Source organism: Mesoplodon mirus (assembly GCF_964341445.2).
Source record: "Mesoplodon mirus genome assembly, chromosome: 12".
NCBI lineage: Eukaryota > Metazoa > Chordata > Mammalia > Artiodactyla > Ziphiidae > Mesoplodon > Mesoplodon mirus.
Window position 1 is genome coordinate 75,936,724 of NC_138988.1, and position 24,118 is coordinate 75,960,841.

At 52.9% G+C, this 24,118-nt stretch overlaps 1 protein-coding gene across 1 annotated transcript; it reads left to right on the top strand.

Moving 5' to 3' along the window:
* Positions 1-7,658: 7,658 nt before the first annotated feature.
* CAPN11 (calpain 11) lies at positions 7,659-20,321 on the top strand (the record flags this gene model as incomplete). The annotated part of the gene is made up of 20 exons (XM_082637731.1): positions 7,659-7,886; positions 8,244-8,313; positions 9,839-10,083; positions 11,103-11,236; positions 11,448-11,616; positions 13,152-13,235; positions 13,328-13,413; positions 13,657-13,731; positions 14,002-14,162; positions 14,309-14,482; positions 17,088-17,313; positions 17,606-17,645; positions 17,743-17,811; positions 17,897-17,954; positions 18,081-18,145; positions 18,424-18,492; positions 18,914-18,992; positions 19,089-19,205; positions 19,677-19,735; positions 19,867-20,321. The coding sequence occupies 20 exons, from the start codon at positions 7,659-7,661 to the stop codon at positions 19,891-19,893; spliced, it is 2,235 nt and encodes a 744-aa protein (XP_082493857.1). The 3' UTR covers positions 19,894-20,321.
* Positions 20,322-24,118: the final 3,797 nt, after the last annotated feature.

Consider the following 24,118-nt stretch of genomic DNA (forward strand, 5'->3'; position numbering starts at 1 on the left):
GTAAAAAATGCAATCTTCGAAGCACAATAAAATGAGATGGGCCTGTAACTGAGTCCTCAGAGGTGCCCTATTCCAAATTTATAGATGAGAAGCGTGAGGCCCGTGGCCGAGATGTCACTTGCCCCAGCTAACGCAACCTGTACACAGTGGAGCTAGGACAGGGTGAAAAAATCTTAGGATGTTATGGGATCTTAAAGGCAGGACATCTTGCCTCATTCAAACATTTTAGTGTTCACCTGAGAAAACTGACAAAGAGAGTGATGACTCAAGGACCCACAATTAGGCCAAAATGACTGGCGTGGTACCAGACACCTTCCCCCAGGGTCATGGAGTTAAGCCAGAAACACCCCCATCACCTGCTCTGAGGCATGCCAGTGGCCTAACCATGCCAAGAATAATGTTATGGGTTGAATTGCATCTCCCAAAAAGATTTGTTGAAATCCTAATCCCCGATACCTCAGCATGTGACTTCGTTTGGAAATAGGGTCATTGCAGAAGTAATTAGATAAGATAGGGTCATGCTGATCCCACTACTGGGCATATACCCAGAGAAAACCATAATTCAAAAAGACACGTGCACCCCAATGTTCATTGCAGCACTATTTACAATAGCCAGGTAATGGAAGCAACTTAAACGCCCATCGACAGACAAATGGATAAAGAAGATGTACATATATACAATGGAATATTAGCCATAAAAAGGAACAAAATTGGGTCATTTGTAGAGACATGGATGGGTCTAGAGACTGTCATACAGAGTGCCGTAAGTCAGAAAGAAAAACAAATATCGTATATTAACGCATATATGCGGAACCTAGAAAAATGGTACAGATGAACCGGTTTGCAGGGCAGAAGTTGAGACACAGATATAGAGAACAAACATATGGACACCAAGCGGGGAAAGCTGTTGGGGGTGTGTGTGTGTGTGTGTGTGTGATGAATTGGGGATTGGGATTGACATATATACACTAATATGTATTAAATGGATAACTAATAAGAACCTGCTGTATAAAAAATAAATAAAATTTAAAATTTTTAAAAAGATAGGGTCATGCTGGTAAAGGGGGTTCCCTAATCCAATACAACTGGTGTCTTTGTAAGAATAGGAGAGAGACACAGAGAAGGCCATGTGAAGACACAGAGATTCACAGGGAGAACGCCATGTCAATGGCTTCTGGAAACGAGGAGGCTTTCAAGATAAAGAGGTCTGGTTGGGGTGTCAGGGACAGCCCCTTCCTGGCAGCCTTGGGCAGAAGAAGAGGGTCTCAGACTTATCCTGACGGGATGATACAGTGAGGAGAGCCAGCCTCGTGGTGACCTCCAGAGTGCGGGTGCTGGGTCTCCTGTCCCCACGGGGAGATGGCCCTTGGAATGGTGGGTGGGGACCAGGCAGATGGAAGGGGCCAGGTTAGCGACAGCACCAGCTTGTGGGGGGACAAATGGGAAGGAGGCAGCTGTTAAAAACGTGCCACTGGACTTCCCTGGTGGCGTAGTGGTTAAGAATCCGCCTGCCAATGCAGGGGACACAGGTTCGAGCCCTGGTCTGGGAAGATCCCACGTGCGGCGGAGCATCTAAGCCCGTGCACCACAACTACTGAGCCTGCGCCCTAGAGCCCGCGAGCCACAACTACTGAAGCCCGCATGCCTAGAGCCCGTGCTCCGCAACAAGAGAAGCCACTGCAGCGAGAAGCCCGCGCACCACAACGAAGAGTAGTCCCTGCTCGCCACAACTAGAGAAAGCCCACGCACAGCAATGAAGACCCAACGCAGCCAAAAATAATAAATAAATTAAAAAACAAAAACGTGCCACTGACCTAGGAATCCCACTGCAGTTGGAGAGTTCTGGGTGGGGGTGGGAGTCCTCCAGCCCCTCCCCCCAGAACCTTCAACTGTCAAGCACCATGCAAGCCACCAGCACGCTGCACTCCCCAGGTAAGCGTTGATGGGGTTTGTCCCACTCCTGTCCCTGGCAGACTAGGACCTCCCCGCAGGGAAGGGGCTGTGTCCCCTTGAGGGTGACTCCTCCATCAGACGGGACGCTCCTGAGGCACAGGAACTAGGCCTCTTTCTCAGCTGGTTTGGGAAAGAACGGGCCACGGATGGTCAGACCTGCAGGAGCCCAAACTCGTCACCACGGAGAGTTTGGAGTGGGGGAGAGGAGAGGGACCAGCCAACACGCTGTCACAGCCACCTGGGAAACAGGCTTGTGTGAAGGAAGCCCCCGTGACCATGGCCGTGGCTGTTAGAGAAATAAGGGGCACCCTAGGCCCAGCCTCCAGGCTTCTTGGGAAGTGCAGGCCGAAGGGGAGGCCCCAAGCCCAGTCGAGACAACATCTTCATTTGCTCTCTGCTCTGGAAATTCAGCTGTCCCTAAATCTACAGGTCTCCAGTCTGATGGGGGAAGACAAGACATGCCCTGTCTTGTCCAAAAATCGTCCTATACATTCATGCCTTGTTTTCACGTATTGCTCTGGCAATCTGCCTGTCCTCCCCACAGCCAGTCTTGTGTGTCTGTCTGTCTCAGCTTGCCCATGCCCCTGGCCCTGAGACATTCTGGGAGATAACTGTGGTGAAGTGTGTGTGTGTGTGTGTGCACACGTGTGAGTCCTCCCTGCCAGTCACTGAGTCAGAAGCGCAGACCCGGCCGACAGAGTATGCAGGACCTTAGGCAGACAGGACAGTGAGCAATCACTCCTCAGCTGGGTGATGGTCCAGGGACAGAGGGCTCCCGGGAGATGAGGGAGGTGACATTTAACCCTCATCGCCTTGGTCTGCCCTCGGATGTTCTCCAGTTTTCTTAGACACCAGCACCTTCTGTGGTCCTTCCAGAACCCCTGGAGAGCTCGGCATGTTCACTCCTGGGGGCAGCCGGGCAGAGGGCAGCCCCATGGTGGAAGGGCACAGAGGGTTCCCTCACCATGCGGGGTCTTGGGCTATTCACTTAGTCCAGGTTTCTCACCCTCCACACTCTTGACATTTGGGGGCAGGATAATTCTTTGTTGTAAGGTCTGTCCTGTGCACTGTGGGATGTTCAGCAGCATCCCGGCCTCTACCCACTGGATGCCACTAGCTCCCACACCCCAGTCCCCTGTTAGGACAATGAAAAATGTCTCTAGACATCGCCCAGTGTTCCCTGGGGATGTGATCACCGCCCCACCCCTCGGTGAGAACCGCTGACTTACCTTCTCTGGGCGGGCCCTGGGTTCACCCACCCAGGTCAGCTGACAACATGGGGTGAGGACCCAGCGGTGAAACAAAACAAGTTCTGTATTCTCTTCTCTCTTAGGGATGTTCTTTGTCCTTCCTCTCAGGACCCTGTCCTTATGATCATTAAGTCCCGTGACAGAGGGGTATGCAGGGGGCTATGTGACCCTGCTAGGAGCTCAATAAATACTAGCTAGTTGGGAGAAGACAACTTACATTGTGTGAGCACTACCGGAACACCTGTCTTTTTCATGTATGTTGCATTATTTACTCCTGATACATACTTCAAGATAGGATATAGCAACCTCTTCATGCAAATGAGGAAACCGAGGCTCAGAGATGTAAAGCAACTTGCCCAAGGTCACACAGCTACCCACTCTGTCTTGGTGCAGCCCAGGGCACCAGCTCTGCTAAAGAGAAATAAGCTACCTCCTGACCCCTTTTCAAACACCATCATCAACCTCTCCTCCCAGCCCAGGGAAGGAGCTTAAGAGAGGCCACCTAGAGGCTGTAGTAAGATGGAAGAAGGGATGGCCTCAGACCGGCTGACCATTTGTCCTTCTCTCCAGCACAGCCTCTGCCCCTCCACCGAGGCTCCCTCCCTGAAAGGCGTTAAGGGTAATGGGTGAGAGCATGGACCAGCCTGCCTAGGTGTGACCCTGACTCTGCTGCCAGCCAGGTGTGCAGCCTTGAGGAAGTTCAGCCTGTGTGCCTCAGTTTCTCCCTCTGAAGCAGGGAGACGATAATAATAAACCTAACTAACAGGGCTGTTGTGAGGATTCAATGAGTTAATGCACATAAAGTGTTTAGAGCCATGCAGGCATGCGCTGAGTCCTCAAACTCTGTTAACTATTATTACTTTTATAAATGCTGTGTAAGTGCTAGTTACTTTCACAACTGAGGGAGGATTCCTACTATCTTCTCATCATAAGCCACAGGCTTTATGGAAGGAACAAAGGACAGGATTCCAAGTCTTTCTTCAGCAAACTCACCCTAATCCTTACAGCCAATGAAATTTTCTTAGTGGGGGCCAGAAGCCTCCAGGCCTCAGGGACCCCAAGGGACCCCAGAGAGACCTCTCTGCTGTAGCCAAGACTTTTGTCATTCTCTGCACCAACACTCTGGCTTTCCTGGGATGAGCTGAGCCCTTTTGGGTCCCCAGACCAGGCATAGCCTGTGGACAGTGCTGGACTGGAGTCTGCAGGTCCCACCATTTACTGGGCACCTGCTAGGGGGCTCTCCCTAATGGATGGGGGTGTCCCAGGGATGAACCACATGCCCACCCATTCCCTTCACAGATTGTTATTGGGCCCTCTTCCTGTGGGGGAAACTGAGATGCACCGACCTCCTCCCTACAGAAGCTGCCAAGAACATCCTTCAAAATATTTATTGATCACCTACTATGTACACAATACAGCAGCAGGAATACAGCAGCAAACAAAACAGACCAAAATCCCTGCCTGCGTGAGCATTCATTCTGTGAGGGAGGCAACCAATAAACAAAATACATGTGGAGCTAGAGTGGAACAGGGAGTTGGGGAGCGGGGCAGGAGAGAGAAAACATAGATTTGCAAACATAGATGAAAAATTACTACTGTCTGCAAAGCAGACAGTCACTCATTCATCCCCTGAAAGCGTTTCTGAGCCCCTGCTGGGTCAGGTGCTGTGTAAGACTGAGGGAACCCAGCAGTGGACAGGGGACCCCACCTCCACCCTTGAGAGCTCATCACCTCCGGGGGGACGGAACAGACAGGCCAGGCAGGGATGGGTGTCATAATAAAGGAGAGTGTTGAGGCCTCCCTGGTGGCGCAGTGGTTGAGAGTCCGCCTGCCGATGCAGGGGACACGGGTTCGTGCCCCGGTCCGGGAATATCCCACATGCCGCGGAGCAGCTGGGCCCGTGAGCCATGGCCGCTGAGCCTGCGCGTCCGCAGCCTGTGCTCTGCAACGGGAGAGGCCACAACAGTGAGAGGCCCGCGTACTGAAAAATAAAATAAAATAAAATAAAATAAAGGAGAGTGTTGGACACCAGGGCAGCCCCGACTCTGGCTTCACCGAGGCGTCAGGGGAGGCTTCACCGAGCCGGTGGCATTGAGCCAGGACTTTCCCAATGGACAGATGTGTGTGTGGGATGAGGAATGATTCCAAGCAGAGGCACCGAGGCAGGAACAGTTGATGCAGCTGAAGAACAAAGGCAGCCTGTGCTCCAAGGCACTGGGCTGGTGGGTGGCAACCTGTGTGGGTTTGTCAGGCTAATAAGTGGAGGGAACGGGAGTCATTCCTGGACCCAGGGAAGTCCCAGGAGACGCTGGTGAGGGACGGGAGAATGGGTTTGCTTGCTTGGGCAATGGGAAGAGTAAGGGGGTATCAGATAAGCTGAGCCACAAATGGCCCGTGACCTCCTTAGTTGACTAGGATGGGGAGATGGCTCTGGGTCCCCAGGCCTTCCCACGGTGGAGAGGCACCTCCTTCCAGGGCAGCATAGGGTGAAGGTCACAAGCCCAATCTGGGGTCTGAGGTCAGGCTTAGTCCACCCCAGCTCTCACTCTGTGACCTTCGACCCACTACCGACCTCCGAGCTCCGGCTTCCTGTTCCGGTCACCCTGGGCACCACGTGGCCCTCTCTCAGGGCCCTGCACAGAGCAGGCGCTCAGGACTGTCATCTCTGCTGTTCTAACTCTTCTTGCCTGTCCGCTAGAGGGAGGAAGCGTAGCTGAGACCCCCTGCTCCCCTCTCTGCAGCTGCCCCACTTCTTTTCCTCACTCTGGATTCCTCCCACACCCCGGCCCCAGCTGGGCTCTGTTTAACTTAGACCACATCCTTTCTCCCTTCCCTCAAGCACTTCCTTATTCCAGAGGCAGCTGAGAATGTGGGGAGACGGTGGGGGGGAGGGCACAGGCCCCGGGTGCCTGGGGGGGGTAAGACTTGAGATTCAGAGTGGACCTCTGCTCCTCTCGCCCCTCCCCCACGCTCTCCTCCTGGGTCCCCTGCCGGTGGCGGGGGTGGGGGGGTGGTCAGTCCCACGGAGGGCGGACGGGTGTGGGCAGGCATACTCAGGAAGGGTGTAAGAGGTTGCAGTCCCTCTGGGGGAGGAGGAATCCTGGGTCCCCGGCCGCCAGCTGGCTCAGGACCTGTCAGCCGGCCTGACTTTTCCTCTCAGAGACCCAGCCACCCCACCCACTGAGCCATTCCCAAACTGGACCCTCCCCCGCGAGCAGCCCCTTCCCCTCTGCCCTCCTGCCCGCTGCACTCCATTATTTCCACTCTCCCCAAAAGGCAGTGTCTGTTTGCATGGTCTGGAGGTCATTTTTTTTAAACAGCTTTATTGAGCTATGACTCACATACCACACAATTCACCCATTTAAAGTGTACAATCAGTGGTTTTCAGTACATTCATGGAGTTGTGCAACCCTCCCCACAATCAATTTTAGAACCTTTTCATTCTCCCGCAAAAGGAACCCCATACCCTTTAGCCATCAACTTCCAATCCCCCAACCCTCTAAGCACTAGGCAACCATGATTATACTTCCTGTCTCTATATAGATCGGCCTGTTTGGGGCATTTTACATAATTGAAATCATACAATATGTGATCCTTTGTGACTGCTGTCTTCACTTAGCATAATGTTTTCAAGGTTCATCCATGTCGTAACATGTCTCAGTACTTCATTTCTTTTTTTTTTTTTTTTTTTTTTTTTGCGGTACGCGGGCCTCTCACTGTTGTGGCCTCTCCCCGTTGCGGAGCACAGGCTCCGGACGCGCAGGCTCAGCGGCCGTGGCTCACGGGCCCAGCCGCTCCCCGGCATGTGGGATCTTCCCGGACCGGGGCACAAACCCGTGTCCCCTGCATCGGCAGGCGGACTCTCAACCACTGCGCCACCAGGGAAGCCCTTCATTTCTTTTTATTGTTGAGTAATATTCCACTGTACGTGTATTCCTCATTTTGTTTGTCCATTCATCAGCTGATGGACATTTGGGGTTTTCCCCACTTTTCGGCAATTGTGAGTGTTGCTGCTATAAACATTTGTGCAGAATTTTTTGTATGGACATATATTTTCATTTCTCTTGAGTATATATACCTAGAGGTGAAATTGCTGGATCATATGGTAATTCTGTGTTTAACTGAGGGACTGCCAGACTGTCTTCCAAAGTGGCTGCACCCTTTTACATCCCCACCAGCAGTGTCCGAGGGCTCCAATTTCTCCACACCCTCACCAACACTTGTTATTACCAGTCTTTTGGATTAGAGCCATCCTAGTGGTTGTGAAGTAGTATCTCATTGTGACCTTGATTTGCATTTGTCTGTGGACGAAGGATGTTGAGCAGTTTTTCATGTGATTATTGGTCATTTGTGTATCTTCTTCAGAAAAACACCTATTCAGATCCTTTGTCCATTTTTTGATTAGGTTATTTGTCTTTTTATTATTAAGTGGAGACCGTTTTCACCAACAAGGGGATGGCGGCTCACATAAGCCAGAACCGACTCAAGGCCAAGGGCGTGGGCCAGCACCACAACGCCCAGAAATACAACAACCAGAGCTTTGAGGAGCTGCGAGCACTCTGCCTACGGAAGGGGGAGTTGTTCAAGGACCCCCTTTTCCCCGCTGAACCCAGTTCACTGGGCTTCAAGGAACTGGGCCCCAACTCGAAACACGTGCGGAACATCAGCTGGCAGCGGCCCAGTGTGGGCACTGGGAAGGGAGGCATGGACTCCTGGGGGGTGGGGGTAGTAGCGAGGTCCCAGTCACTTGGATAATCTCCAATCCCCCACCGTCCTATCTTGGCTCTGTACTAGACCCCATTTCCATCAAGGCAGGGGACGGTTCGGGACATGCTTAAGTAAAACCTCTCAGAAAACCCCTGGGAAGGTCACTCATTGACCTTTGCCTTCACAGCCTACAATTAGGCCAAGTTCCCCTGCCGTCCCCCGTCCAGGTTTCCCCTAGAACTCCAAGAGACAGCAACATTCCCCAGGAAAGTGGGAGGGAGCTTGGGAGGGGGGTGTCCTGGGCCCTCTGAAACCTTTATTCCTTCATTGCAGCAAATCACAAGCAATCCTCAATTCATTGTGAATGGGGTCAGCCCAACCGACATCTGCCAGGGGGTGCTCGGTGAGTGGGGGGCAGGAAAGCTGGGGGAAGGGGGTGAGTTGGGAAAGAGTGCCAGGGTGTCTCCTGAGGCTGGGGGACTGGGAGCCCTGGGTTCAGACAGCTCTTCTGTGTCCCTTTTCCTCCTCTGATCCGGATTCCATCCCTACCTGCTGCCATCTGGGTCTGGGAGTAAGCAGGGCGCTATATTAGTTATCAGTTGCTCCAAGAGTCAGTGACTAAAAGCAATAGCAAACAACTATCATCTCACAGTTTCTCCAGGGCAGGAATTAGGAAGCAGCATAGCCTGGTTGGTCTGGCTCAGGGTTTCTCATGAGGTTTCACAGGAGCTGAAGGATCGCCTTCCAAGATGGTGCACTCACGTGGCAGGAGGCCCCAGGTCCTTGCCACATAAGTTTCTCTGTAGGACGCTTGAGTGTCCACACATGGTAGCTGGCCTCCCCCTGAGTGAGCGGCCCAAGAGAGAGAACAAGGAGGAAGCCTGAATGCCTTCACCACCTGGTCTCAGGAGAAGCAGGCGGTAACCTCCCCCACGTTCTGCTGTTAAAAGCAAGCTCGCAATCCGGCCTAAGCTCAAGGAGAGGGGAATTAGGCTTCCGCTAACCACTGCAAGTGACACAACTTCCTCAGTCTGGGGTATCAGGTAAAGGAGCAGCCACTCTCCCGCAGGCTCCCACGGACAGCCCCCAGAGAGAGCTTCCTCCCCAAGCCTGGTCCTATCCCCCGGTTTCCTCCAAACCCCTCACTGCATCTTAAGGAAGAAGGCCAGAGTGGGCTTCCTCTGGGGCTGAATTGTGTCCCATTTGTGGCAGAGAAGAGGGCAGGGTGTGGGTAGGGCAGAGGCCAAGGAGACAGCGGGTCCCACAGCTGCTGCTGGGGCTCATTGGGCTGGAGGCCCAGGGTGACCAGAGGAAAAACTGCTTCTCCCTAGGTGCCCTTTCCACAATGGTGACTAGAGTGTCCTTAACATTCCTCTCCCCCCTTCTGCCCCCCTCCAAGGGTTCCTCAGGCAGCCAGAAGGCCTTGGTAAACACAGAAGCTTTGCCAGTGCCCTCAGCCTCAGCCTGGCCCACGTACCCCCTCAGGGCACCACCCTGCCCCAAGTCCCACCCGTGGTCTGAGATTCCCCAGGAGAGATGGCAACAGATGACCTCAGCCCAAGAATCCTGCCCCTGTGTCCCAGTGAGGGTACAGACTGAGCCTCTTGGGTCTCTAGTATTACGGGGCTGACAACAAGGGGAGCCGTCTTGATCACCACACCACTGTAATCACGGGGTAGAGGGGCGGGGCCATGGGGAAGGGGATTGGACTGGTTCAAGGGACAGGAGACGATTGGCTGTCCCCCAAAGATGGCAGGTCCCAGAGGGAGGAGTAAGACCAAGGCCAAAAACACCTTCTCCCCAAATCCCAGAACAAAAACATCTGGCTCTGATTTGTGAGTCTCTCGCCTAATAGAACAGGTGGTGAACTCACCCACCCCCAGAGCTGGTACTTCTATGGCTTCTCCCTGCTTGCTTCCTCCCTGAAGACTCCTCAGTGGGAGGGCATCTCTGTCGGGGAGGGGGCCACAGAGCAGCCCTGATCCTCTGGGGCTTGGACTCTGGGACCCACACACATGGAAGTGCTCAAACAGGGAGCCCTTCTGTCTTTCCAGGGGACTGCTGGCTGCTGGCTGCCATTGGCTCCCTTACAACATATCCCAAACTGCTGTACCGTGTGGTGCCCAGGGGGCAGAGCTTCAAGAAAAACTACGCTGGCATCTTCCATTTTCAGGTGAAGGGCGATTTGAAAGCCACAATGTTGATTTGTGTGTGAGGGGTGTGTGTGTGTGTGAGAAAGAGAGAGAAAGAATTAGTACATGCTTTGAAGTTTACCTTTTTTCTTGCCTTTTTGAAAAAAACATTTATTAGGGTGGATTTTTATCTAATTATCAGAGAAATATCCTCTCACTAAAGAAACTGTATAAGCTAATTTTTTTTTTTTTTTTTTTTTGCGGTGCGAGGGCCTCTCACTGTTGTGGCCTCTCCCGTTGCGGAGCACAAGCTCCGGACGCGCAGGCTCAGTGGCCACGGCTCATGGGCCCAGCCGCTCTGCAGCATGTGGGATCTTCCCGGACCGGGGCACGAACCCATGTCCCCTGCATCAGCAGGAGGACTCTCAACCACTGCGCCACCATGGAAGCCCTAAGCTAATTTTTTAAAGCCCCCAAAGGAAATAGTTATCAGTTTGTGATTCATTCTCCTCCTCCTCTTCCTCCTGCTTCTCTCTCTCTCTGTCTCTGTCTCTTTCTCTCAGTAGATACACTCACATATGTATATGCACTATACGTGTGTATGTGCATGTGCGCATATGACACTGAGAGTTTCTGTCGTGTAATTTTTGTAATCTGCTCTTCAAATTATTCAACATGTGGACAAATTCCTCATGTCATAAAAATATTTCTGAAAGTCACAAGAGTTTTTAAGACCTCAGAAGTCCTAAAGTCCAGCCAAGGTCAAAAGGTGGGTGGGTCCCTCTGGAGGCCATGGCAGAACCTGGAGGTGAGCCTGGGGGGAGGTTCAGGCCTTTCGCTGCCTTTCTTTGGCGGCGGCGGCGGCGGAGGGGTGGGGGGCCCTCTGTTACTGGTGTGTCACTGAACCTGACACCAGGAGGCGCTCATGTAACAGAGTCTTCATGCAAGAAGGGAGGGGTATGTGCGCGCGCGCGCGCATGTATGTGTGTCTGAGCTCGGAAGGGGGCCTGGGGCATACAGATGCCCCACGCCCCGCTGAGACCCACCTTGCCGCCCGCAGATTTGGCAATTTGGGCAGTGGGTGGACGTGGTGGTGGATGACCGGCTGCCCACAAAGAATGGCAAGCTGGTGTTCGTGCATTCAGCTGAGCGCACCGAGTTCTGGAGTGCCCTGCTGGAGAAGGCGTACGCCAAGTGAGTGCCCCAGCCTGGCGATTCGCCTGGCCTCCAAGCTTGCTCTGCCAGTTGGCAGTGACGGGGTGGGGGGGGGGTAGGGGAGCAACTGGAATCAGGGGAAGACGCAGGGGGACGGCAGGGCATCCCTCCCTTCCCTCACCACACCCTCTGAGGTCCAAGCTCACAACTGCATCCCAGAGCCCAGACGGTGCCCTCTCTGTGCCCACAGGCTGAACGGATCCTATGAAGCCCTGTCTGGGGGCAACATGGTAGAGGGCTTTGAGGACTTCACGGGGGGCGTGACCCAGAGCCTCCAACTCCAGAAGCCCCCTCTGAACCTGCTGAGGATACTTAGAAAGGCCATAGAGCGATCCTCCCTCATGGGGTGCTCCATCGAAGTAAGCCATGCTTGGTCCTGCTTCAGGGCCTTTGCACCTGCTGTTGCTTTCACCTAGAAAGTTCTTTCTCCAAATACCTGCATAACTAGCTCCTTCTCATTCATTTTTTAGTTCAAATGGCCCTTCCTCAGGCTATCCTTCCCTGCTTCCCAATCTAAATTACCCTCTCCTGCCCCCCATTTCCTCTCCACTTTGTTTTGATTTTCTCCCCAACATTTATCATGATCAGAAATTGTCTTACTTATCGACGTGATATTCACAACCAATCTTCTCCAGACAGTTTTCATATTCCATGAAGACAGTGACTTTATTTGTCTCATTCACTGCTGGGTCCTGGGACTTAAGATGGTACTTGGCATGCAATAGATACCCAACACATATTTGTTCAAATAAATAAAAGAACCCAGAGTGCTACTGTAAGACCCAGCAATTGTATTCTTGGGCATTGATCCCAGAGAAATGAAGACTTATGTCCACACAAAAGCCTGTACCCAAGTGTTCAAATCAGCTCTATTCATAATAACCAGAACCTGGAAACAACTTAGATGTCTTTCAAAGGGTGAATAGTTTAACAGGTGCATACATACCAGGGGATACTACTCAGCAATAAGAAGAGATGAACTATTGACACACAAAACCACTTGGATGAATCTCAAGGAAATTATGCTGAACGGAAAAAGCCAATCCCAAAAGATTCCACACTGTATGATTCCATTTATATGACAGTCTTGAAATGACAAAATTTTTTAAAATAGAGAACAGATTAGGAGTTGTCAGAGGTTAGGGAAGAGGGTCATAAGAGGTGGATGTTGGTTATAAAAGGGCAACACGAGGGATGCTACTGGTGATGGAAATGTTCTATATTGTGATGATGGTGGTGTACAGAAAACTACACGGATGATAACAATGCATAAAACATACATAAATGAGTACTAGTAAAAGTGGAGACATCTGTATAAGACTGACTAATTGTGTCAACATCTTCATCCTGGTCTTGATATTGTGCTATAGGGAATTCCCTGGCAGTCCAGTGGTTAGGACTCTGCGCTTCCATTGCAGGGGGCAAGGATTCGATCCCTCGTTGGGAATCTAAGATCTTGCATGCTGCGTGACACGGCCAGCAAAGAAAAAACATGATATTGTGCTATAGTTTTGCAAGGTGTTACCACTGGGGGATACTGGATATGGGGTGCACGGATCTCTCTGTATTATTTCTTAAAACTGCATGTGAGGGAGTTCCCTGGTGGTCCAGTGGGTAAGACTCCGGGCTCCCAATGCAGGGGCCCGGGCTCAACCCCTGGTCAGGGAACTAGATCCTGCCTGCTGCAACTAAAAGATCCCCCATGCCACAACTAAAAAAAAACAAAAAAACACACAAAAAGACAAAGAAACCTGCGTGTGAGTCTACAATCATTTGAAAATACAAAGTTTAATTTAAAAAAAAAATGAACCCAGAGAGTTGTCACCTCTCTTCAGGTGCCCGCATCCCTCTGACCAGACCTTGAGTTCCTTTCCTTCCTCTCTGTTCTGTGTAGATCAAGAGCCAAAGTGACTTGGAGTCATTGACGCAGAGGATGCTGGTGAGAGGACATGCTTACTCAGTGACCGGCCTTCAGGATGTGAGTCTGACCACTACACCCCACCCAGAGGGACAGGAGAAGGAGAATTTCTGTGACCCTACACTCCTAACCTTTGCCCACAACCCACCCAGCTCCTGTACCGCGGCAAGATGGAAACACTGATTCGGGTCCGGAATCCCTGGGGCCGTATTGAGTGGAATGGAGCCTGGAGTGACAAGTAGGTGCCCCGACCAGCCCTCTGGGGGGAGGGGCAGAGCACAGAGCAGGCCCACGAGCAAGGCCATGCCACAGAGGGACCGACTGGCATCCAGTCACCTGCGCCCAGTGTGAGCCCTTCCCCTCTAGATTCTCCATCTAACCAGGACCCCCAGTAGGCAGACATTAGGGGTAAGGGCATCCCTGGGGCAGGACTGAGGTGCCTCCCGACCCCCTGCCCCTCCACTGCCTGTCTCTGCTCCAGTGCCAAGGAGTGGGAAGAGGTGGCCCCAGACGTCCAGAGGCAGCTGCTGCACAGGAAGGAGGACGGAGAGTTCTGGTCAGCGCCGCTGGAGAAGGACCACCTTCTGTCCCCACACCCAGTCCCTTCATCTCTCCTGCCACTGTCCCACCTGTGCCTTGGATGGGGAGGCTCTGGGGGGGCGCCTACAGGTGTGGGTGTGCTGCTGATGGGCTCTGGCCCATCCAGTTGCGGCAAGTGGGGGGCTGCTCTTCGTTGCAGCACGTGGGCTTCTCTTTGGGTGGCTCCTCTTGCTGTGGAGCACGGGCTCTAGGTGCGCGGGCTTCTTGCCGCTCCCCTCCACCACAGGATGTCCTACAAAGATTTCCTGGACAACTTCACCCTCCTGGAAATCTGCAACCTGATGCCTGACACGCTTTGTGAGGACTACAAGAGGTGTTGGCATACCACCTTCTACGAGGGCAGCTGGAGGAGGGGCAGCACTGCAGGGGGCTGCCGGAGCTACACTGGTGGGCGAGGGGACTTGGGAGCAGGGAGCAAGGGAGGGGCCACTGACTCACCGCACACCTGGGCCCCATTGAGGAGGCGCGCACTTGGCTGGGAAGCCCGTCCACCCTGGGAAGGGCAGGACCATCCTGACCTGCTTCCTCCACAGACACATTCTGGACCAACCCACAGTTTAAGATCTCTCTCCCCGAGGAGGATGATGCCCCAGAGGACGACGAAGCCGTCTGCACCTGCCTGGTGGCCCTGATGCAGAAGAACTGGAGGCGGGCATGGCCCCAGGGAGCCCAGCTGCATACCATCGGCTTTGTCATCTACTCCGTGCGTGCCCAGCTGGTCCCCCAGCCACTCTTGCTCTCCCCATGGCCTCACCCCTGGGACCACTGCCCACCCCACCCCACCACCTGCCCCGGGACCAGGACACCCTCCAACCGCCTCCACACCCCTGTCTCTTTCCTTTTTCCTTTTTTTTTTTTTTAATTGGAATATAGTTGATTTACAAGGTTTATCAGTTGTACTTATACATATATCCACTTTTTTTTTTAAGATTCTTTTCCTGTATAGGTCATTACAGAGTATTGAGTAGTTTTCCCTGTGCTATACAGTAGGTCCTTATTACTTATCTATTTTTTTAATTTTTTAAAATTTATTTGTTTATTTATGTATTTTTGGCTGCGTTGGGTCTTCGTTGCTGTGCGTGGGCTTTCTCTAGTTGTGGCAAGTGGGGGGCTACTCTTGGTTGTGGTGTGTGGGCTTCTCATTGGGTGGCTTCTCTTGTTGTGGAGCACAGGCTCGAGGCGCGCAGGCTTCAGTAGTTGTGGCACGCGGGCTCAGTAGTTGTGGCTTGCGGGGTCTAGAGCGCGGTCTCTGTAGTTGTGGCACACGGGCTTATTTGCTCCATGGTGTGTGGGGATCTTCCTGGACCAGGGCTCGAACCCGTGTCCCCTGCGTAGGCAGGTGGATTCTTAACCACTGTGCCACCAGGGAAGTCCTAGTTATCTGTTTTATATATAGTAGTGTGTATATGTCAATCCCAGTCTCCCAGTTTAACCCTCACCGCCCATCTCGGCCCTGTCTCTTTCCAGAGTGGTGCTCTGCACTTTTGAGGTAGGGCTGGCAGCTTTCTTTTCAGATTTTTAAAATCTAAAACACTTAGGGAGCACTTCCTCTGTGCCAGGCATTGCTCCAAAGGCCTTTCGAGTAGTAACGCCTTTAATGAAGAGGAAGGAGATTGGGAGCCAGAGAGGTGAGGTCACTTGTCCAAACTCACACCAGTTCCCACACACTCGGAGATATCTCCACGGCCCCCAAGGCCCCCCACAGCTGCCCCACCAAGAGCATGGACTCCGGCCAAGAGAAACCCCTGACAAGCATTTCCCAAACGGTGCTTTGCAAAATCCTAGAAATGTCCGTTTGTTCTTTCATTTACATAGTCAGTTATATTCATGGAGCACCTACTGCATGCCAGGCCCCAGTCAGTCTCCAGAGGTTCAATCGTGAACAAAAGACACGAGCCTTGCCCTCCTCCTAGGCTGTGAGTCCCCCAGGTTAACAGACGCACCTGAAGCCATTTCCAAGGTTAGACACAGCCCTGCCAGGAAAGGCTGTATTCTCTACCCCAACCCAGAGCTCCACGGGGCCATCAGTATATTAAAGGTTCTGGTCATCCCTGGAGGAGGGCAACCTATTTATCTTGGTTTATCTCACCTTTTTACAAACTTCTATGTGCTCATTCCTTGGTTTCAATAATCCCCTATTAACTTCCTGCAAGACATGAGCGCTCCATGGAAAATGCTCTCTTCGTTTTGTTTTTTTTTTGTTTTGTTTTTTTGTTTTTTTTTTTTGTGGTACGCGGGCCTCTTACTGCTGTGGCCTCTCCCGTTGCGGAGCACAGGCTCCGGACGCGCAGGCTCAGCGGCCATGGCTCACGGGCCCAGCTGCTCCGCGGCATGAGGGATCCCCCCGGACCGGGGCACGAACCCGTGTCCCCTGCATCGGCAGGCGGACTCTCAACCACTGCGCCACCAGGGAAGCCCTCTCTTAGTTTTTTATCCCAGCTCTTCAAATGTTCAGCAGTGTGAGACTGGGCAAGTTATCTCACCTCTGGGGGATTCTGTTTCCCATCCTTAACCTGCAGTGGTAAAAATCTCCCCTTGGCAAAACTTTGTGTAAACCGTACTTTGCCATCCAAAGCAGAAGGGTTATTTTTTTTTTATTGGGGTGTAGTTGTTTTACAATGTTGTGTTAGTTTCTACTGTACAGCGAAGTGGGAGTTCCCTGTGCTATACAGTACGTTCTCATTAGTTATCTATTTTATACATATTAGTGTATATATGTCAATCCCAATCTCCCAATTCATCCCACCACTCCCCTTTCCCCCCTTGGTGTCCATACGTTTGTTCTCTACGTCTGTGTCTCTATTTCTGCCTTGCAAACTGGTTCATCTGTGCCATTTTTCTATATTCAAAGCAGACGTGTTATTAACGCTGGGACTTTTAGCTCTTAGAGCCCACGCCCCTCCCCACCACCAGCGTCCCAGTGCCCTTAGCGCCCCCCAACACACACACACACCTGGCTTCCACAGGCCTGAGCCCCTTCACCATCCTGGGGATCTGACCCTCCTCTCTCTTCCTTTCCCAGGTCCCAAAGGAGGTACAGAAGACGTGGGGCTTGATCCTGGGCAGACATCCACCCCACTCCTGGCATGTGGATGGGCAAGGGGTGGAATTCGGCGAAGGGTTCTGGGGCCCATTGGGTCAGGATTCCAGCCCCCTTGGGCCCTGAGTGAGGGTCAGGGAAGGAAACGACCACACTGGGGTTACCTGCCAGATGGGCAGGGTCCAGGCCCTCCCTAGCCCTGCCCAGCTGGGCATCACCGTGGGGGTCCCTCCCTCCCTGCCCTCCTCTGTGGGCCCTGTACCCACCTCCAGGGCACATACAGTTTCAGAACCTCCAGGACGTCCACTTGAAAAAGGACTTCTTCGTGAAGTACCAGGACCTGGGCTTCTCAGAGATCTTCACCAACTCACGGGGGGAGGTGAGCAGCCACCTCCGGCTGCCTCCGGGGGAATACATTATCATTCCCTCCACCTTTGAGCCACACAAGGATGCTGACTTCCTGCTCCGGATCTTCACGGAGAAGCACAGCGAGTCCTGGTGAGGGGCCCCACCTCACTGCCCCAAGGCCACCTGCCCCAGAGCTGTAAGATTCAACCTCAGGGGACAGTCAGCTGGGTCCCCCCACCCCCGTCCCTATTTTACAGTCAGGGAAACTTAGGCATGAGGCAGGGAAGTCCCAGGTAGTAGCAGAGCCAGAATCAGAAGCCAGATCCCACGGAGCCCGTTCCGTATTGCTGCAGACACATGACATGACCTCCCTGACCATCCCACTGGAATCCCTGTCTCCCTGACCCCTGCTCACTCCGAGCCTTCATCCACCTCTGCCCAGGGAACTGGATGAAGCCAACTTCGCTGAGCTTCTCCAAGAGGTGAGGGGAGGCTGTGGGGGGTGGGATTTGGGGGCAGCATGTAGGGGTGTGGAAGAACTTTCTGGACTGTGTCCCTCTCCCACTCCTTTCCCTCCAGGAGAACATCTCTGAGAATGACATAGACCAGGACTTCATACGTTTGTTTCACATAGTGGCCGGTGGAGAGGTGAGAGGCAGAGGGCTAGGGGATTGAAAGGAGGTGGTTTGGGGCTGAAGGGGCCAGAGCGGGGGTCTATGTTCCCCCTTTCTAGGACAAGGAGGTGGGCGTGTATGAGCTACAGAAGCTGCTCAACAAGGTGGTCTCCAAAGGTGAGTCTTCCATCCCCCACTCACAACCCTTCCCCCCACCCTTAATCACCCCCCACCCCTCCCCCCAAACCCCAACCACACCCTGCTCATCCCTCCCCTTCTTCCTGCCCCTTCCCTCCCTCACAGTCAAAAACCTCAAAACCAAGGGTTTCAGCCTGGACGTGTGCCGCTGTATGGTCAACCTCTTGGATGTATCTTCCTGTCCAGTGGGCAGTCCTGTCCAGTGCTCTCCTGCCCCAGCCCCCTACCCCTGAGCCTGGCCCTAAGGTGGCCATCTCTGACCAGCCATGCCCTCCTTCCGGATGGGGATTCGGAGCTGGGGTAACAAAAGATTCCAGGTCTTCCGGCTGTTACCATGGTTACCATACAGGCCCCTTGGGTCTTGTGCCCTACCTCGGTGAGTCCCTCTGCTTCCCAGCCCCCAGGATGCCCTCCCCACCCTCCTCTTATATCCTTGACCACCTCCCAGAAAGATGGCTCTGGCAAACTGGGGCTTCAGGAGTTCCAGATCCTGTGGAGAAAAATCAAGAAATGGACGGTAAAGGGCATTGAGGGGGCAGTTTATGGAGGTAAGAAAGAGAGGCCTCCAGAGGGATGAGGACTAGTAAGGATGGAGCTGGAACAGGAGCCCCTGACTAGACACACACACACACACACACACACACACACACACACACACACACACGGATGGAGCCGTTGATGTGTTGGCGTATTAACTAGTCAAAATATTCAATAACCAGCACAGTCCAGGTATCAGCCAGCGTAAAGGATACAGGCAGAGAGCCCTGGGCAGGGTGCCAGGAACTAACCCCACAGTCACCAGGTGATAGGAATACTGGAGCTCGGGGTGGGCCAGCGTAGGGGGCCCCTGGGGTCTTGGGTAGCTGTCGTGAAGCATTTCATCACTTCAGCCACCGTGCCATGCACACGGCCCTACCGCATCTGTCTTGTCCCTTCAGGACATCTTCCAAGAGTGTGACCAGGACCACTCAGGCACCTTGAACTCCTATGAGATGCGCTTGGCAATTGAGAAAGCAGGTGGCCAGGGGCAGGAGAGGGCTTTGGGTAGGGAGGGGGTAGGCAGCAGCGGCCAGAGGGCTGGACTCTCCCCCTCCACACTCCTCTCTCTCCCAGGCATCAAACTGAATAACAAGGTGACACAGGTGTTGGTGGCCAGGTATGCAAATGACGAAATGATCATGGATTTTGACAGCTTCATCAGCTGTTTCATGAGGCTGAAGGCCATGTTCAGTGAGTCAGGCACCTGCCCACTCCCCACCCTGGGCCAGGGGACCGCCGGCCTTCTCCCACATACCCACACGAAGAGCACTGCTCCAGAACCATTCCCCTCCACCAGACACAGATGATCTGGGTTCAGATCCCAGCTCCACCACTTGCTGGCTCTGTTGCCTTGAGCAAGTCACTTTATCTCTCTGTGCCTCTGTTGCCTTACCTATAAATATAGATAACAGTACAGCCTGCATAGAATGGAGGCAGAGATTAAATGAGATAGTATTTGGAGAGCACTCAGAACAGGCCCTGGTTCAGAGCAAGGCTGTAGGGGTCCTTACCATTAATTCCCTGCTGGGCTGGGGGTTTGGCTGGGAAGAGGGAAGGAACAGCTTCTTACACCCTTTCTGACATCCTCCCTGGTCGGGAAGGGGTCTTGCAGACCACTGACTCAGCTCCCAACCCTTCTCCCTTGCCTCCTCCTTGAAACAGCGTACTTTCTAACCATGGACCCTAACAATACTGGCCAGATTTGCTTGAACCTGAACCAGGTACATGGAAAGGATCCTCAGGCACCCCACCCCCACCCCGACACCCGCGGCTCCACTGGCCCTTCCCTTTCCCCAGACGTCATGCCCCACCACCACCTCGCCCATCCTCTGATGTTCTTCTTGCTCCACAGTGGCTGCAGATAACCATGTGGGGTTAGTCACTGCGGGAGCCTGGCTTCCTACCGCCATCGGCACCGCCCCCCGCCCCGCCCCGCCCCACCCCCACCCCCGCCGGGTCCTGGCCTGGGGGGCGGGGTGCTCCTTGTGGCGCTCAACTCTGCGGTTTCTGCTGATGGAAGGGCCGAGATGCCGTGCTTATTCCAGCAGCAGGACCTCCAGGCCCACCCTCCCAGCGCAAAGTGTTTTTCTTTTACCCCAGCCAGGCTTCTGGTGGCTGGATTTACCCCACAGTCTCCCTCCCTCTCTGAGTACCTTTCACTAAAGATTAAGTGACACTTCTGCGGTGTCCCCGGCTGGGGAGGCTGTCCACGTTTCCTACCCTACTCAACGCTGGCCTGTTTCATGGCTCCTCCCTTCTCCCCCTCACTCAAGGGCATTATTATATTGAACAATACATGCCACTGGCTTCTGGTCTCTGTGTTTCTATGCCAGGAAAAAACGACTGACAGGGGTGTAAGTCATTTCCTCAGTACCAAAGAGGGGACACCCAGGAGCTCTCAGTTGGGGTGATACCACCCCCTGTCCAGGAAGCATTTGGAAACGTGTGGTTGTCACAGAAGCTAGAGGGCGCTGTTGTCATCTATGGGCAGCGGCTGGGATGCTAAAGGCATAAGAGTCCCTGTCTGTGAACTGTACACAGCGCGGCACTCAGAGCAGCATCCGAGGGGAGGGCTGAGCCGCAGGACCCAGAACCGCCCCTCCCATCTCCTTCCTCAAACTGGAGTCTCCAAAGGTGACACTGCTGGTCTAGCAAAAGTCAAAAATCCTGCACCGGCAGGAGTCAGCCAGTCATAGAAAGGAACTGACCCTCTTAGATGTGTGGCTGGGAGGGGTGGGGGACAGTGGCCGGGGTGAGTTCATTCCTGCCTTAAAGGTGTTCAGATTCAAATCATTCTTACTGTTAAAAAACTGCTGACTGCAGGCTATGGTCCTCACCGGAAGGGTGGAGGGATCCTTGGTTCACCAGTCCTTGACCTTGGAGTCTCTGCCTCAGACACCCCCTGCTTCCAGCCCCCCAGCCTCCTGCTGCAGTGGGAAGACTGAGACCACCAGCAGTGTCCCCCAACTGCACTTCTCCTGTCCTTCCAGATGGCTCCGTGGCTTCCTCCTCTGGGGAACTGTGCCTGCGAGCTTTTCAGCCTCTTGCATACAGACCGCCTCCAAATTCCCTTAGATTAGGGTCGAATAAATCTAAACCCCAAAAGAATTGGAATCCGTCCTGGGTCTGTGTACTTTCAGCTTCCCAGGGTAGCTAGCTTCGTTTCCTCCTGCAGTAAGGACTCAAAGACTTCCTTCTATTTGCACTAAACACGCCCATTCCTCTTATGCTTGGGGGCGGGGCGGGGGGAGCTTCCAGCCTTCCTGGGTCTGGTGACTGATTCCCTGCACCAGCCCTGCCCCCTGCCTCCTCTGTGACAACTGCCCACCACTGTCACTCCATTGCCTCCCCCCACCACCTCCCGAGGAATCATTTCCAGCCCTGCCACTCTCTTCTCCCATCCTCTCCCCTCTTGTCTGAGAGAGAAGGTCACACTCTGTTAATGAGGGTCTTAAGACTGATTCCTCCACCCTAATTTTCTACCACCACCTTTTCTCCTCAGAGCAGCGAAGGAGCAAAGGTCCCTGGGTGGGTCAGGGATCCTTTGGGAGAGGCTGGAAAACTAGCAGGTCCTTTGAGTTTTGAGAGAACCCAGCAGTGCCCAGTTGGTTCTGAGGAGCCCAGCAAGATGCTGACCCCACCCCATCCTTGTCCCTTGCCCTAGCGGAAGATGCTGCCAACTTCTGGCTGGATGGCCTTGGGCAAATTATTTTATTCCTCTAACAGAGTTTCCTTTTTCTCATCTGTCAGTTGGGGCTGACTAGGAGTTCCCTGGTGGCCTAGAGGTTAGGATTCTGGGCTTTCACTACCATGGCCCAGGTCCAAGCCCTACCATGGCCCAGGTCCAAGCCCTGGTCGGGGAACTGAGATATCCCACAAGCCATGTGGCTCGGCCAAAAAAAAAATGGGGGTGACAGTGCCTGTCTCAGAGGGCTGCTGTATGGACGACTGAGGTTATGAGGGTGAAGTATTGTGCTTCCCACAGATGGTAAACTCATTACTGTTACCTAAAAATTGGGTTCCCCTCTTGTTGGGTGTCGAGCCAAAAGACACAACCAAGCCAAAGAGCAGGAGAAGGAAGGATTTATTACTTGCAGCAAGTAAGGAGAACACTGGAGATCTTTCCCAAAGCAGTGTCTCCCTAACAGCCAAATTGGGAATGTTCTAAACTAAGGGTACATGCATATTCATGACGGGGCTTGAGCAGAGGAGAATTCAGCATGGAATTGGGGCAAAGGTCAACAGAGGCCAAGCTTCAGTTGACTGAAGTCACAAGGACCAGAGAAGGTCAACATCACCATCTCTTAGGTTCCAGTCGAGCTGGTGGTTGAGTGCTTCAGGCTAATCTTTACCACTGAACCAGAATTGGGAGTCTTTACAACTGATTTATTATCTTTGCCATTCTTACTTCTCTCGCCTAAGTCATTTCGTTCTTCTGTTCCCTTAACGGTCATTATTATTGAGACCTGTTCAAGGGCAAGCATTGTGGCCAGGCTTAGATCACAAAATGGTTTAGGCTTAAATGGCTTCTCTTACATCAAAAAACTAAATCTGGGGACTTCCCTGGTGGTCCGGTGGGTAAGACTCCGCGCTCCCAGTGCAGCGGGCCGGGGTTTGATCCCTGGTCGGGGAACTAGATCTTGCACGCATGCCGCAACTGGGAGTCAGCATGCCGCAACTAAGAAGTCTGCACACTGCAACTAAAAGGTCCCGCGTGCCAAAATAAGATCCTGCGCAGCCAAAATAAATAAATAAATGAATAAAAATAAAATCTTAAGGAAAAAAAAAAACTATATCTGGATCCCCCTACCCTTTCTGCTTATACCGTCACCACACTTAGCAGAGCCCCATATATAGTTTGTGCTCTGAACAACTAAAAGGGGCATCATTCACCCAGATTATGATGTGAGGGGCATCCCCAGAATTTTAGCACATGACTGCCCTGTATTGGAAAAGTGAGATGAACTAGCGTACATTTAATAAACATATCTAATTCATGCATGCATCCAACATGTATGCAAACATGCCTACATCACATTCCTCCACATCCAAACTCTAAAATAAAAGCTCCCCCCACCTACAGCCAGGCCTGGCTGCTCCCTCCTCCTGCCTGCCAAGTCTGCTCTCTGCACACACACCCTCACCAGCCCCTTCTGACTCAATGTCGTTCAACTTCACTTGCCTCCTTCCCCAGCCTAATGCTTGGGAGACCTTTCCCATGATGTCTTTGCCATCTCCCAGTGGTGTGTAACCACATTTTCTGCTCTTCTCTTCTGGTCCTCAGCATGTGGCACTTCCTCTGTTCACAGAGGTGGGGTTTTGCTGGGGAAGGGCACTAGACCATGCTGCCTGCACCCTGCACAACACAAGCTGGGTGCCCTTGACTGAGGTCACATGGTAATCTAGAGTTCACCTCTGGATGACTCACTGCCACTCTCCACAGCGGCTGCCCCCGTTTTCCTTTAGACCCCTCTCTACACCCTCCAACTGCACTGCAAAGACGAGGCCACATCAAGAAACAGAGGTCCCTTAGAATACATAGCTCCAGAGCTTCGTCCTCTGGTCTCTGAGAAAGCGGGGTCAAAATGTGCTAGAAATCTTGCCATTTGCAACAAGATGGGTGGACCCTGAGGGCACTATGCTAAATGAAATAACTCAGATAGAGAAAGACAAACACTCTATGATCTCACAAGTGGAATCTAAAAAAATTTTTTAAATAATTTAAAAACAACTCATAGGACTTCCCTGGTGGCACAGTGGTTAAGAATCCGCCTGCCAATGCAGGGGACACGGGTTCGAGCCCTCGTCCGGGAAGCTCCCACATGCCAAGGAGCAACTAAGCCCGTGCACCACAACTACTGAGCCTGCGCTCTAGAGCCTGCGAGCTACAACTACTGAGCCCACGTGCCAGAACTACTGAAGCCCGTGCGCCTGGAGCCCGTGCTCTGCAACAAGACGAGCCACCGCAATGAGAAGCCCTTGCACCGCAAATGAAGAGTAGCCCCCGCTCGCCACAACTAGAGAAAGCCTGCGTGCAGCAACGAAGACCCAACGCAGCCAAAAATAATAAATAAATTAATTAATTTTAAAAAAACCTCATAGAT